The 16,192-nt window shown below is 39.8% G+C and overlaps 1 protein-coding gene across 2 annotated transcripts in view; it reads right to left on the bottom strand.

Annotated features, from left to right (window-relative positions):
- Positions 1–16,192, bottom strand: part of ophn1 (oligophrenin 1) — a 117,284-nt gene that overhangs the window by 45,822 nt on the left and 55,270 nt on the right. For both annotated transcript variants that reach the window (XM_036580154.1, XM_036580155.1), the window contains exons 17-19: positions 12,637–12,742; positions 6,608–6,767; positions 5,163–5,301 (exon numbers count right to left, since the gene is read on the bottom strand). In XM_036580154.1, the coding sequence (XP_036436047.1) occupies positions 5,163–5,301; positions 6,608–6,767; positions 12,637–12,742 (405 nt within the window). The remainder of the gene's footprint in view (positions 1–5,162; positions 5,302–6,607; positions 6,768–12,636; positions 12,743–16,192) is intronic.

Raw genomic sequence — 16,192 nt, 5'->3', positions numbered from 1 at the left:
GAGTGATGGGGGGAGACGACAGGTCAATCCTACCCACCCAGACAGAGTGAGGGCAACTGTGCTCTCTTGGACTCCCAGCCACGAATGGCTGTATCATCAACAGGGGGGTGAACTAGGACCAACGCTTAGATAGCTGCACCACTCGGGAGCCCTCTGATTTCCATACTGGCTCAGCTACACTGTAAACGTACAGCCAAGTTTAAACAAAAGTTGATGGATTGATTGAAATAAAGATTTCAGAAAAAGTTCTTTTACACAAAAGCAATTCTGTGTGTGTGTAGATTTGGGTGGACTGGTTTTCATATAACTCTTGCTATGAAAACAAGTCCCACTCCAGTTTCTGCAGCTTGTATCTAACCCAAGCTTTCTTGCTCATCCCTCCATTCCCGCTTTGCATACTTGCATGTCCTGCTTACAGTTAGATCCAAAACACACACGAAAACACGCGCAGAGCGCAACCTCAAAAATCAATAAAGATTAATGACGCATACAAAAAATTAATGAGTGGTTTCAAAAGTTCCATAAACAAAAACATACAAGCACAAAGACACACTATATAAACACAGTCGCGCGACCCGACCTTCGACCTAAAGAGCTTTTACAGATTTCTCGCTAACGGCAAAGAGAAAAACACTTAATAATCAAACTGAACAACAAATAATCACCTAATTAATGATAGAGGATGTGAAATAGATGGAAAACATTTTCCTTGCTTTTTTAAGACATAAAAGGTCTCGATGTGGTATGTAAACCAGAGGGGAACTCTCAGAGAAAGCCTAACAGTTTCTGGGAACAAAAACATTTAATTTTAATAGATTTATCGTGCTCGTTATATTTGAACTCTGATCTCATCATTAAGTTAAAAGTTTAAAAAGGTAAACTTAAAGGCCTAAAATATTCAGCCACTCAACAGAAAACTGTCCAATCAGGATTGTTTTCTCTGTGGCGCCTAGGTACAGCCAGGCGAGCTCTCCCATTGGTTAGAGTTTCAGGAGCTAGACTGAAGGCCTTACAGGTTAGATGACCTACCAATATAATTAGGACATGACAGAGGAATCAACCAATCACGCTCTGATTTACAATGTGGTGATAAGAAAAACCTCATTCTACGTCTTCTGGACGTTCTAGATACATCACTTACTGTGAATTTGAGCCGTAGTCTAAGCAGTGTTCCGGTTAGTTGTAAGGAATCTACCTTTACTGAAAGAGTTACTGTAAATCTGATACATACAAGCTCAAATGTATGTTAATGTCTGTTACAAGCTTCAGATAAAACATGTAGAAAGTTTTTTACAAGCATTAAATGTCCATGATTAATCTAGAACGGCATAAGCTTAGTGCTAACATACTATAAGAAATTCCTTAAGGGTGCTAGTAGAAAGTCATGGTCCAGCACTGATGTAAACGTTGTTTACAGTCCATTTATGGCAACTATGCTGCGAAAACAGCTCTGAATTAATTGTTTGTGATGTCATGACTCCAACTCATTTGCATATATCTGCATATTCGGCCTACAGCAGTTTACAGTAAAGCCCTGCCCAGTCCTCCTGCAGCAGTTTAGCCATGCCCATCCAGCCAGCAATATTTAAGCCCCGCCCATTTACAGAGAAGTTATAAGGAGTGTTTCATGCAGTACTGAGGCCCAATTACAACAGAGCTCATTTACATAGATCTTAAATCTCAAAAGCCTGTTTAACTAAGAAGTTGGTATAAACCATGTAAAAATAAAAAAAATATATATGACCTCAGCATTAGATATTAAATAAAAAAATGTAGAATATGGGCCCTTTGAGAGAAGAAGAAACTTTATTCCGGCAGTGCGGCAAATGGAACATCAATTTCAACAACAACACACACTCAGACACGCCACCGTCTGCCAAAGGGCTCGGCAGTGACGAGCGGGGAGACACATTAATTGATTAATAGGTACATCTGTGTTTTTACAAGAAAGAGAGAATAATGAATTGAAATGTTAATGACTGAAGCAGGTTTATCAGCCGGAAGCAGGCACAGAGCGATACGCCGAGCACAGGCGCAAGCGCTTAGTCCACACTCGACCAGCAACGCCACTCTGCACACAGACGCCACAGGAAACTCGAAATTTACCCAGCTGTCACCCTGCTGATCAGCCAAGACATGTTCAGTGTCTTCATTTTACTTCTTCAGTTTTAGCTCTGGAGCTACAGAGCTAACGAAGCTAACAAGCACTGGAAGCATCAGAGAACTTGTATAGGGGAGAATTCCCACTCTGTAATGTCTTCTGGGTTATTCAAACACTAGAGGGCGCTACCGAGCGAGTCCAAAATGAATGGGTTAAGATGGAGCATTTGGGCAAAATCATAGTTATAATCAAATTATAGGAGTTTAACCGCGCCTTGTGTACGTTCATGACGTCAGTGAGCGCAAAGAGTCAATGAGCTGCTCCGCTCGCCAACCAATCAGCACTCAGTAGCAGTAATGTTAGCGTCCTGCTGCCCAAATCCGTTTGCTTTAGAAAAAAGGAAACGCACAGGTGAGTTCTCTTCGCTTTTTTAGTGAAATACATCCTTCTACTTTCTAAAATTAAAGGACAGTTCTGGATTAGAAAAACAGTCCTGTTCTTGATATAACGAGGGAAATAAGAAGTGGCCAGGCTCCTCATGGTTAACGTGGTTACAACTGCAGGCCTAATTAGCCAGAAAACATTCTACCTGCAGACCTAATTAGCCAGTTAGCACTGCAACTGCATGCCTAATTAGTTAGTTAGCATTCTAACGGCATGTCTAATTAAACAGTAAGCATTCTAACTGCAGGCCTAATTAGCATTCCAATGGTAGGCTTAATTAGCCAGTTAGCATGCTAAAATTACTAAACTCTGGAATTCTCTACCTTCAACTCTTCGCAATGGCTCTTCTTTGTCTTCCTTCAAATCTCTGCTAAAAACCTTCTTCTAGATTTTTGTTTTTGGATACCTTGTAAAGCGTCCTTGGGTTTGTGAAAGGCTCTATATAAATTGAACTTATCATTATTATTATTATTATTATTATTATTATTATTACAATTGTTCTGCGACACTTGCTACTTTGAAAAAAATGGTTTATACTAGTCTAAGCTGGTTTAGCTCGTCACCCAGCATGGTCATGCTGGTTGACCGGCATACCAACATCCAAAACACAACATCTGACTTTTCTAGCAGGGTGATCACTCAGTTATTTCCCTCATCAGTCGAACAGGGTCCAGAACGTTCTCCAAGTGCAATGCTGCTGCTGCGACTTCCACCTTAATGGCACAATATAGCAAGAAAACTGAATTTTGTTCTGTTTTTAGCTAGAAACGGCAAGCATGCTGTGCAACAAGCAAAAAAATAGACACAAAAAAAGGTAGCGCCACCACTGTGTTGCGCACTTGTGAAAGGCTACACTGATTCATTGCTCCAGGGAAAACACCACCTCTTTGATCGGTGTTTGAGGGCTGCTGGTCACATATCGGAATAAAAGCAGAACTTGCGGACACAGTTTTATATCATATGGGATGTAAGCGGAAAAGGCTTTTACAGGCCATGGAGTTATTAGCGTGGCTCAGTTAAACACACGAAGAAAAGATGAGGATATCGGCAGAAACTGATCATCACTCAGATTGTCAATGCACAAATATCCTCCTATAGGCCTCATAAACAAGTATCAGGATATTTTTAAAAGATAAAGCGTTTTATAAAAATCTGCCAGTCCAGTAGAGGGCAACAATACCCCATAAAATCTGATGAGAACACTGCGAGCATGTGCACTGCGCATGGTACTGAGTGCAAAGCTAAAGCAGAGGACAAAGTGACGGCGCTGTGTTACGACCACAAAAGGCTTGTTCAACAAAGTCTGCCAGAAAATAAAAGCTTAAAAAAGAGCCTGAAAAATGCCGAAAGCTATGCCACCGTCTCTGAAGCAGCCACACAGCTCTGATCAGGCGGAGGAGTTATGATTTATGATGGACTAAAGATGATTTTAGTCACCCATGGATGATAAACAAGCCACTTAATATTAAAATCATTACATTATTTTTAAATTTGTGGCACCCTTACTTTAAAAAATGAGTGCAGTTTCATTTACACGGTTAAGAAGCTATTTTAGACCTGACCTTCGTCGCACATCTCTTTCAAACGACCAGAAATCTGGAGGTGGCCTGGCTTGCAGGTGGGGTGGCCGAGGCTCCCCAGACCTCCCATAGCTATGCAGGAGTTTTTGAGAACAAAATCAAGGAAAGAAGTGTTACAGTGGACCGAACGTCCAAGCTACAGGCTCTCAGTGTGTTTGTGCGGGCTGAGGGGTTCAGCTGTTCTCGTTCTCAGAGCGGAGACTATAATTCAGGCTGTAATATCAGCTGCTGCTCTTTAAAAAAAAATAATAATAACAGGCTTTTGCTGAAGCGAGACATGTAGGCCGTATTTCTGACTCGTAAAGAGCAAGCAGGACAACACTGCAGACAAGTGGCCTCGTTTACGATGCGTATTTCTAACCTTTTCAGAGAAATCATAAATCCGTTCCTGAGGTCATTAGAAAACACACTGTTCACAGTTCAGTTAGCTCATCAGATAAAATAATACAAAAAAAATCTTTAAAAACATCAACAAAATGTGATCCACTTACTTGAGAATGAAAATAAAAAAGAATAAAAAAATAAAGAGTAAAAATAATAAAGTTTACTTAAAAGAGACAGTAATAAAGATGTTAATTAAACAAAAATAATTAGGAAAAAAAATAGACCTGTTTAATTAAGAGTAGAAAATAATACGGATGTTTGTTGCATGTTATCATTTTTTAAAAAAAGAACAAAACGATTTCTCTTTACATAAAAGTTACAAAAAGAGATGTCAATCAGAAAAAAATGAAACAAAGTTTAAAAATTTGATCTTAAAAAAATCATTCAAATTGTTCTGTTTACTAAAAAAAGCAAAAATAATATGTTAATTACGTAAAACAAAAAAATCATGAATAATAAATGTTAGAAGAGCTACAAAAGAATAAATTTCATGTGAAAATCATAAAAATAGTAACTGTATGAAATGAAAACTAACTATAAATGGAACTGATGAATAAAAATTTATGAAAAATTTACGAAAGAGTGAAAAAATGTCAATGATGAAGATGAGGATGATGGAGGGGATGAAGGCTGAGAGATAAAATGTTATTTACTCTCGAAGGCCGGAGGCTGGAGCCCGGTGTAAACCCTGGGCGGTCGTTTGGAGATCGTGATTGGCTGTCGTCTCCTCGGCGCCGCCCTGGGGGGCGGAAGTGGCGGCGCTAAGCTTTCCTCTGGAGGGCCGCTGAAGATCTGACATCATCAGAAAGAGAGAATTAATTCAAACCGGACGTCATGAAAAAAAAATGATAGAAAACCGAGAAAGTTTATGATAAGGGGGTTAAAGGGGTATTATGTAAAGGATTTTCTGGGTCTGAGTTTATAAACACTTTCCAAAAAAAAAAAAAACAGGAAGAATCTTAAGGCTGGAGTTGTCACAAAATTAAAAATTTGGTGGTCAGTAAATTTGGTCGTCAATTTTTAAATAATACCTTAAAATTTGAATGTCAAATTTGTGTGAAATGCCCACTGCTGGCTCTGGATAAAGACGTAAAAAAATAAATAAATAAATAAATAAAAAGGTAAAAGTAATAAAGATGAAAAAAATGAAATTAGATGAAAAAAAGATGAAAAAAAAAAGTTTCTGTTTACTCAAACGTGACAATAATATTAGATGTTAATTTTTTAAAAAAAGAATAAAATTATTTCTCTTTACAAAAAAGTTACAAAAAAGATGCCAATCAGAGAAAATAAAACAACTTTTAAAATACTGATTTAAAATCATTCAAATTGTTCTGTTTACTAAAAAAAACTGGAAGAATCTTAAGGCTGGAGTTGTCACAAAATTAAAATTTTGGTCGTCAGTAAATTTGGTCATCAATTTTGAATTATATCTTAAAATTTTAATGGCTAAAAATCATCAGTCCGAAGAACCATTTCACCATGCTAAGAACCGTTCAAGCATCAAAGTGGCTCTATAAAGAACTTATACCTCTAAACAGAACCATTTCCTTTACTAAAGAACCTTGGAAGAGAGAGTTCTTCAGCCTGAAGGAGAATAAGTTTTAGATGGTTCCATATAGAACCTTTTTGAAAATGGTTCTATATAGTACCAAAAAGGGTTCTTCTATTGTTATGGTGTCAAGTTTGTAACAATGCATTGCAGAACCATATACAGCACATTCTCCATCACTCTGAAGAACCATTTCACCATGCAAAGAACAATTTAAGCATGAAAGTGGCTCTATAAAAAACTCAAAGTTCTAAATAGAACCATTGCTTTTACTAAAGAACCCTTAAAAGCATCTTTTTAGTAGTTTACATAAAACTACAGTGGGATGATCTGACAGCCCATCTAGACTCAGGTTCCTCTGATTCTGATTTCCTATGACTTTACTGACAGGAACAGATTCTAGATCGGCTCGAGTCTAGAGCTCTGGTCTTGAGTGTTCTACTGCCAGACATGTTCCACTGTGCTCACGTTCTCCTGAGCACAGATACTGAGTTATTTGGAAACGTAATCTGCCCTCAGTCCATTCGGACTCATTATGTTCCTGACCTTCTTGTAGTCCTCGATTAGGATCTCAACGACGATGTTCTGGAACTTTATGTCCAGCATGGCCGCCACCGTCTCCTCCTCCGCCCTCATCAGCGTGGGGCCGAAGATGACCCCCATGTTAGACGCCGTCATCAGGTTGGCACAGCTGTGGCTGCAAACGCTGGACAACGAGAGAACAAACGACATCACAACAATTATTTACAAATGATTAGAACAATTAATCACGTCTGTTTTATCTAAAGAGAGATTGTTCCCTTTTTAAAACGCCGCATTTTGTTGTAGCTACACACTTAAAAAAGGTTCTACATAGAAACATTAACACTCATAGAACCCTTTGTGTTCCTTGCATGGTGAAACGGTTCTTCAGATTGACGGAGAATGTGTTGTAAATATTTCTAAATAGAACCTTTTTGAAAAAACGGTTCTATATAGCACCGAAAAAGGGTTCTTCTATCGTATACAAGCTTGACATAACTATAGCAGAACCCTTTTTCCATTCTCCATCAATCTGAAGAACAATTTCACCATGCAAATGGTTCTTTCAGTACTCATGGTTCTTTTTGTAACCCATGTTTATACTACACTCTTTAAAAAGATGGTTTTTCAGTAAAGAAAATGGTTCTATTTAGAACCATGAACACTCAAAGAACCTTTTGCATCATAAAAAGGTTCTCTGCATCCTGAAAGTGTTCCTCAGATTAATGGAAAACGTGCATAAATGTGCTATAGATGGTTCTGTATAAGGATCCAAGCTTGACATCGTAACAATAGAAGAATCCTTTTGGGTGATATACAGAACCATTTTCAAAAAGGTTCTACATAGAACCATCAATCTGAAGAACACTATCACGATACAAGGAAGCCTTTAATCAAGCAAAGGGTTCTTTGAGTGTTCATGATTCTATATAGAACCCTTTTCTTTACTAAAGAACCATTGAAGAACCATCTTTTTTAAGAGTGTGTACTAGTACACTGAATCTGTGATGTGAATCATCAGATGATATTTTGGCCACCCAGTCAAATCCAATCATATGTTTTGACTGGAGACGCGTTCTAGAGTGTAAACGGCTGCACGGCTCACTGTCCACTTACGGTCAGATCACTGGAAATGGATATTAACCCTCGGGGGTCTACAAACCTCTCTGTGTGTCAAATTCAATGTTTCTATATCTGGTTCTGTATCTTTGCGATGATCCGGCACAGAAATCCAGTTCTAACAGTTCCTGAATCTGTAGAGTCGCCCATCTCGAGATCATACGAGACTCACATCCGGAGTTATGAGCCTATGAAGAGGGGCTGAGATACACATCATCTGCCTCTCACCGTGTGGAACTGGTGGAGTCGTGTGTCCGTCTACATTCTGTGTGAAACTGACCGATGGACACTCAGGAAGTCACTAAGGACTGACCATCACGCCGGAAACCCTTCATTCTTCATTCAGTCCACATCGGAGACTCATGTGAAATGGCCTGCAGAGAGTTTACAGCTGCTGAAGCTGCTGCAGCGGGTTTGGAAAGTAGTGATGAAGAAAACGGAGTATTTTAATATGAAACATATGAGGATCATGTTACATGAGGAGCCTTTAAAGGAGGGTTTAAGAGGATATGAACAAATCGAAACAATGCCTGAGGGTTAATATCAGAGCCTAATACACTTTCACTGACGACAAATCAACAGGACAATACATCACGTCCAAACGATCCTGACCTCTTCGCATAAAACGGCATTCATCAGGAATTACGAGACAAAACATGCTCGACTCGGAGAAACTGTTATTTCACCTTCTACTTCTGAAGAATCATAATAACACTCCCAGAATCATGAATTACACTAATGTCTTCTGTGTGTTTTACAGCTTTCTGAGGGACGAGTTTGCACCAAAAAGGGCTTTAACAGCACATCTGCACTGGGGCAAACTGTAATACAGCGATCCTGAAAACATCCTGAAAATATTTGGACTGGATACAAAATGAACTCCTGAATTCAGGCGCTACATCTAACATTAATCACTTTGACATTTCTTATAATGTAACGATGTTATAGCTGAAGTTTGGGGGGAGGAACATGCCTGAAACCCCTCCTTCTTCCAATCTAACCCCCTAAAAATTCACATCCTCACCTTCTGTTCCCAGGAATTGTGTTCACATTCCCACCATCACCCAATCCCTGTTCCTCAGTCCTGCTGCAGCTATGAGGGTGTCCGGACTTCTAGCTACAGCCAGAAGCTGCCCAGAACTCCAGCCCAAGTTCTCAGAGTTTTCCTCCTCCTTCAATCAGTCTTCCCTCATACTACCACCACCATGTTGAAGGCCTGGTCTGAACTCACTAAATGTAGTTATGTTATAACTGAAGTTTGGGGGGAGGAACATGCCTGAAACCCCTCTATCTGCCAATCTAACGGCCTATAAATTCACATCCTCACCTTCTGTTCCCATGACGAAGGGTTCTCCATCCCCACCGCCGCCCCATCCCCTCCCTGTTCCTCAGTCCTGCTACAGCTATGAGGGGTGTCTGGCCTTCTAGCTACAGGCAGAAGCTGCCCAGAACATCAGCCCAAGTTCTCCCCGCTCCCTCAATCAGTCTTCCCTCGTACTACCACCACCATGTTGAAGGCATGATCTGAACGATCTAAAAAAATCGTTAGAAAATAATTGAATCTATTTCTTGACTTTTTGATCTGTTTTAATCAATCTTAAGTTCTCTTCTCAAGCAAAACGATTCTATCACTCTGACTGAGTGCTGTTTTTTTTGGAAAATAGCAAAACTGTAATTTTACTTTATCCAATTAAAACAAGTCAAAATGTCTGGAAATAGTTTCGAATCTTCTACCAGTCGAAAGCTAACACTCTTTTACAGCCCCTTCAGCTGAGAAGATTAAGTTGAGATCATCTTGTAATGTTTTCTCCATATTCCACGTACGAAACTTCAAAATATACCACAGTGAATTTATACAGTCTGGAATCTCTGAATTCTGGATCTGGAACACGTTACAGATAAACATTCATCAGTTCAAATAAAGCTACAACCACATTTCTTTACTTTAGCATTTAACTACATTCTTTAAAAAGATGGTCCTTCGGGGCTCCCGAGTGGTGTAACCGTCTAAGCGTTGGCCCTATCATCAGGAGATCGCGAGTTCGATCCCTGGTGATGCTACAGTCATCCGTAGCCGGGAGTCCGAGAGAGCACAATTGGCCTCGCTCTCTCTGGGTGGGTAGGATGGCCCCTCCTTCTCCCCCCATCACTCAGCGCGATGCTAGTCAGCGCAGGCGTCTGTTAGCTGACGTAACAGATCTGGCGGTTGGCGCTTTCCTCCGAGTGCGTTCGGCTGTCCAGTGACGTTGCGTGAGCAGCAGCTCGAAAAGATGCGGTGCCGCTTCACAGGTCTCGGGGGAAGCCTGTGTTAGCCTTCACCCTCCTAGCGTTGATAGCATCGTGTGATTGGGGGAGTCCTAACTAGCGGGTGGAATTGGAGACGACTAAATTGGGGAGAAAAATCGGGTTAAAAAAAAAAAAAATGGTCCTTCAAGGGTTCTTTAGTAAAGAAAATGGTTCTATACAGAACCTTTTTAAAAAGGGTTTTATACAACACCCAAAAGAGTTCTTCTATTGTTACAAGCTTTTTGGATGCTATATAGAACCGTTTAAAAAGGTTCGATATAGAACCCTCTATAGCACACTCTCCATCAATCTGAAGAACCTTTTAGGATGCTAAGAACGCCTTAATCAAACAAAGGGTTCTGTGAGTGTTCACAGTTCTATTTAGAAAGGTTCTTCCATTGTTACAAGCTGGACATCGCAACAACAGAAAAACCCTTTTGGGTGCTATATAGAACCATTTAAACAAAGTTCTATATAAAAGCATCTACAGCACATTCTCCGTCAGTCTGAAGAACCATTTCATGATGCTAAGAACGCTTTAATCATGCAAAGGGTTCTTTGAGTGTTTATGGTTCTACACAGAACCTTTCTTTATTAAAGAACCCTTGAAGAACCATCTTTTTAGGAGTGTAGTTTTCATTGTTTCCCTTGTTTTTACTTGAATATTACTTTGACTTTCGTGTTAACTGTTGTATTTTTATTGGACTTTTTATTTTTACTTTTTATGATTTATTTTATGTTTTGATCATCTTTTTTTCTCTTCTCGTTGTTGTTTGTACTTTTTTACTTGGTATTTTAAAGCACTTTGAGCTGCATTTCTAATGTATGAAAATGCTAAATTTACAAAATAAAGAAACAAAAGTGTTGGTGGGTCGTCGCCCCACTGCTCAGAAAAGGGGTGGGTCTCCCCCTCACCCACTCACCCGCCCCCCACAGTTCCGGCAGCCCTGTATGAAGTGAGTAATATGAGTACCACATGAACGTACCTCAGTGAAGAGAACCTAAACTGGATAAGCTGCTGTTGTTGACAATAACCCTACAGGACTGTGAGAGGAAGTGCATCTAACAGTCCTTTCATAATTTCATACTCAAGATGTGTTTACTCTGAGGTTTGAACCCACAGCTGCACGCATAGACCTGCGAAGCTAACAGCACAGCGATTAGCAGCTAATGATGTTAACAGTTGACACGGTGCCAGCGAGACAGCAGAAGCGTCTAATGAGGTGAAATCAGGGAGGAGGGTGGAGACCCAGCGTGTCCAGGCGGCTAAATAAAGTCTCAGATATGTTATTATTACTGCCATCAGATCTGGCAAGAAAACACACAGCGCAGGTGGGTGTGCCTGCAGGTCGGTGTTCGTGAGAGACATATTAACCTCGTCTGACCTGCCATACGGCGGGGCGTCCATTCAGAGTGTTTGGGGGCAGATTTACTAAGAGAGGCGCTAATTGCTGGTGGTGTGTCAATGGTTTTGTGTAGGTGGGGACCGGTTTTAGTCTTTCATGTACAAACCTGCATGCAAATGAAGTCATTTTATAATTATCACACGAGCAGCGCTGTATAAACTTCCCCTACTGCTCACGTCCTTTACTGCTTGTTTGGCTCCTCATCTCAAAAAATGGACCTGTTTTCTCAATAATGGCTTATTTTCAACTTCGTAATTAGGCTCTGTTGGTTCTGTAGGATCCAGAACTGCAGAATGACACATTTCATAATAACAGAACTGTAGGTTCTAGAACTCCTGCGGTCTATAGATTCTAGAAACTGTGGAATTATGAACACACAAATTGTGCTTACGATCAATTGTAGGTTCTAGAACAGCACATTCTAGAACTGAAAGTCTGTACGTTCTCAAACTGCAGAACCACTGCACTGCAAAACTGCAGCTTATACATCTTCAAAACTGTAAATTCAAGAACTCTAGAGCTATAGAACTCATAGAAGTGTGTGTCTATGGATCCTAAAATTGCAAAACTTTGGGTTCTAAAGCTGCAGTCTGTTAATCTATTTACAGCAAAACTGTCAAATCTAGAACTACAAACAGGGTTCTATAAATGCAGAACTGTTTGTCTGGCAATATAATACTACGTATGATTATGGTTCTAGAAACTGGGGGCTGTAGAACTGGACAATTGTGGGTTCTAGAACTGCACAAATTTGGCTTCTACTCATTGCTAAAGTATAGGTTTTAACAGACATAACTATTTTGAGTTTTTGTTAGTAATTTTTTGTCTGTTATTTTCACATATTCTGCTGAAATGTTAACTTTTTTATGTCAAAATAATATTTCTGTTCAATATTTTGACTTGTTAAGTCAAAATAATGATTTCCTATGTAGAAATAATAATTATTTTTCTCTGGAATTTGACTGCGTCAAAATAATCAGTTATTTCTCCTTGAGAAAGTACTGTTATTTCTATATGTCATTATTTTGAGAGAATAAGTCTTTATTTTTACATATTCTATGGAAAGTTTGACTTCTCATCTCAAAATAATGACTTTTCTCAGTCTTGAAATCACAGTGAAGGTGAAGTGTAGATTAAACAGCATAAACAGCTGCTTCCTCATGTAGCCGTTAAAGAGGAGAACAATAGAACGAGAGTGAAAGTGAGCGAGAGGGAAAATCAAAGGTGTTCAGGTGGTTTTACCTGACCAGGTGTTTGATCATAAGCTCCAGCATCTCTCGGTTCTGCTCTGGCAGCTTGTAGACCAGCGAGTGAACCGCCCCCAAACGGTAATCCAGGTTCTCGGACTCTGAGGATCACACACAGAGAACGATCGTTAAAGTGCACCAACTACAGCATCTGCCATCGTCCTAAAGAACCTAAATATCCGGCGAGGAAATGTGTGAATTTTACAATCTGCCATTTATTATAAAACAAAACTGCAGACAAAAAAAAACAAGAATCTGTTTTAATTCTGCTACAGAACCTTAAATGAACCCATGTACGTTCTCGAACCGCAGAACCACCGCAAAACTGCAGTCATCTACATTTTCGAAGCTGTAAACTCTAAGAACTCTAAAGCTTTGGAACTCATAGAACTGAGTGTCTAGAATGGTGGAACTAAACTAAAATTGCAAAAGAATTGGGTTCTAAAACTGCAGTCTGTTGATTCCACATACAGCAAAACCGTCAATTCTAGAACTACTAACTTTGGCTTCTAGAAATGCAGAAATGTTTGTCTGGAAATATAGAACTATGAATGATTTGTGGTTCTAGGAATCAGGGACTGTAGAACTTTAAGAAATGTGGGTTCTAGAATTGCACAAATTTGACTTCTACACTTGCAGATTTGTGGGTTCTCAAACAGCAGGACTGTGGATTGTGGAACTGAAAATGTGTAGGTTCTAGTACGGTAGAACCGTGGAACTACAAAACTGTATTCTAGAGGAATTCTAGAATTACTTAGAACTATCAGTTCTAAAACTGTGGCTATATGGATTCCAGAATCACACTACAGAACTGTAGGTTCTGGGACAAGAGTTTGTAAATTCTATTAACTGCAAAACTGAATACGAGAACCAGAAAGCCGGAAATGCAGAACTGTGGGGGGAATGTAGAGCTGCGAACGCTAGAACTGCAAAACTTAATTCTAGAAACTGTAGAACTTTGGACTGTAGAGCTTTTGGAACTGTGGGTTCTAGAATTTTACAGCTCTGGATTCTAAACTTGCTGGATTGTAGGTTGTAGAACCACAGAATCGTGAAACTGCGAAACTGCAGATTCTACAACTACAGAACTGTGAATTCTAGAAAAATGAAAGAACTATGGAACTCTGGATTCAATTGGGACAGAACTTGGTTTATGAATTGCAAAACTGTGGATTCTAAAATAGCAGAAAGGTGGGTTCTAGAATTACACAACAAGTAGAACTGCATAAAGTTATCCTGCATTAAAGCAACACAGAGAGTCAGGTGAACAGTCGTTTTCCAGCGCTGGAGGCCACAAGGCTCATTAAGGCGGGTTGTTAAGGTGTCGCCTTCCACACCCGTCTGTTTGTTTCCCTTCAGGTGTGAAACAAATGCTCAGGGGTGATGAATATAATAAGCACAGCGGAATAAAGATGCACTCGTCACTTTTTAGAACAGATTATAAAAACAGAACCTTATTTTGAACATTTTTCAGAACATAATCCAAACCATAGACCACACAATGAAACACATCATGAAACACATCATAAAACACAACATAATCTCCACTGCAATTCACACCATGAACCACACACCACATCATAACGCACAACATAATCCCCACTATAATACAAACCATAAACCATACCGTGATACAAGCCATGATCCATAGTATAATCCATACTGCAATTCACACTGTAACCAGCACAACACACTCAAATCCACAACATAATGCACAACATAATCCCCACCATAACACAAACTATGACCTATAGTGTAATCCACATCATAATTCACACTATAATCCGCACCATAACACACACCATACTCTACGTCATAATCTGCAATATAATGCAAATCATCAGCCACATCAAAAGACAAACCATAATCTGAAGACAAACCATAATCTACACCCTAATCCAGACCATAAAACACACCATACCTCACATCATAATCCACACCATAACACACACCATACCTCACATCATAATCCACACTATAATACGCACCATAATCCACACCATATTCAACATCATAATCTACACCATAATCCACACACCACACATTATAATCTGCACCATGATCCACACAATAATCCACACTATAACACACAGCCTACTCCACATAATGATCCACATCATAACACACACCCTATTCCACATCATAATCTACATCATAATCCACACCCTACTCCACATCATAGTCCACAAAATAATCCACACTATACCCCACATCATTATCCACACCATAACGCACACTATACTCCACTTCATAATCTACACCATACCACGCATCATAATCCACAGTATAATCCACACCACAACACGCACCATACCCCACATCATAGTCCACACCATAATCCGCACCATACCCCACATCATAGTCCACACCATAACCCGCACCATACTCCACATCGTAATCCACACCATAATTTGCACCATAGTCCACACTATAATCCGCACCATAATACAAACCATCATCCATATCAAAAGTCAAACCATAATTCGCACCATAATCTAACTATAATCCACATTATAACCCACACTGCAACATAAACTGTAACCCACACCATAATCATCATAACCCACACCATAACCCACATCATAACTCAAATCATAATCCACACCATAACTCAAACCATAATCCACACCATAACCCACACCATAACTCAAACCATGAACCACACCATAACTCAAACCATAACCCACACCATAACTCAAACCATAACCCCATAATCCACACCATAACAATAAAACAAGACAACAGTAAAATGATCAAACACACATTTACCCAAAATTTGTTTTATCCACAAATAGAAAACATATCAACATTAAATCAATTGTTCTGTGAATTATATAAACACAAATCTACAGTGTATTTTTCAAATCATCACCCATAAACACAAACAGTCGCGCCAGAACACACTCATTAACACTGATACACAGTGAGGACAAACAATAAGCTACGCATAATTTGAACAACACACACACACACACACACACACACACACATATTAACCGCCACACGTACGCACACGCACGCACACGCACACACACGCACACACACGCACACACAAAAACACGCACAAACACGCACACAAACACACATACACACGCTGAACTGTTAACCCACACGGGAGTGTGTACAGTGGAATGTGTAATCAAGTGGAAAGATCTAATAAAAGCCTTTATTATGTTTCAATGCTGGGCGGGTGGGGGTCCGGGGGGTTTCATGTACACTACTGAAAGATAAAGAAAAAAAACCCAGAGAGGGATTTCCTCTCTCGCTCTTTCCTTTTTTTCGTTTTAAACAGATGGAGTACAGGCAGCTGGCCTTAAATAACCCCATCACACACACACTCACACACACACACACACACACACACACACACACACTCACACACTCACACACACACACACTCACACACTCACACACACTCACTCACACACACACACACACACACACACACACACTCCAACCGTAGGCTGGTAACAGTACAGCAGGCAGCAAAAACAAACAAAACTGGATGACCAAAAACACAAGAACACGCGTCGATGCCAGCCAATCACAAT

The sequence above is a fragment of the Colossoma macropomum genome, unplaced genomic scaffold (assembly GCF_904425465.1).
Source record: "Colossoma macropomum unplaced genomic scaffold, Colossoma_macropomum, whole genome shotgun sequence".
NCBI classification, from domain to species: Eukaryota; Metazoa; Chordata; class Actinopteri; order Characiformes; family Serrasalmidae; genus Colossoma; species Colossoma macropomum.
This window is presented reverse-complemented; position numbering and strand designations above follow the sequence as displayed.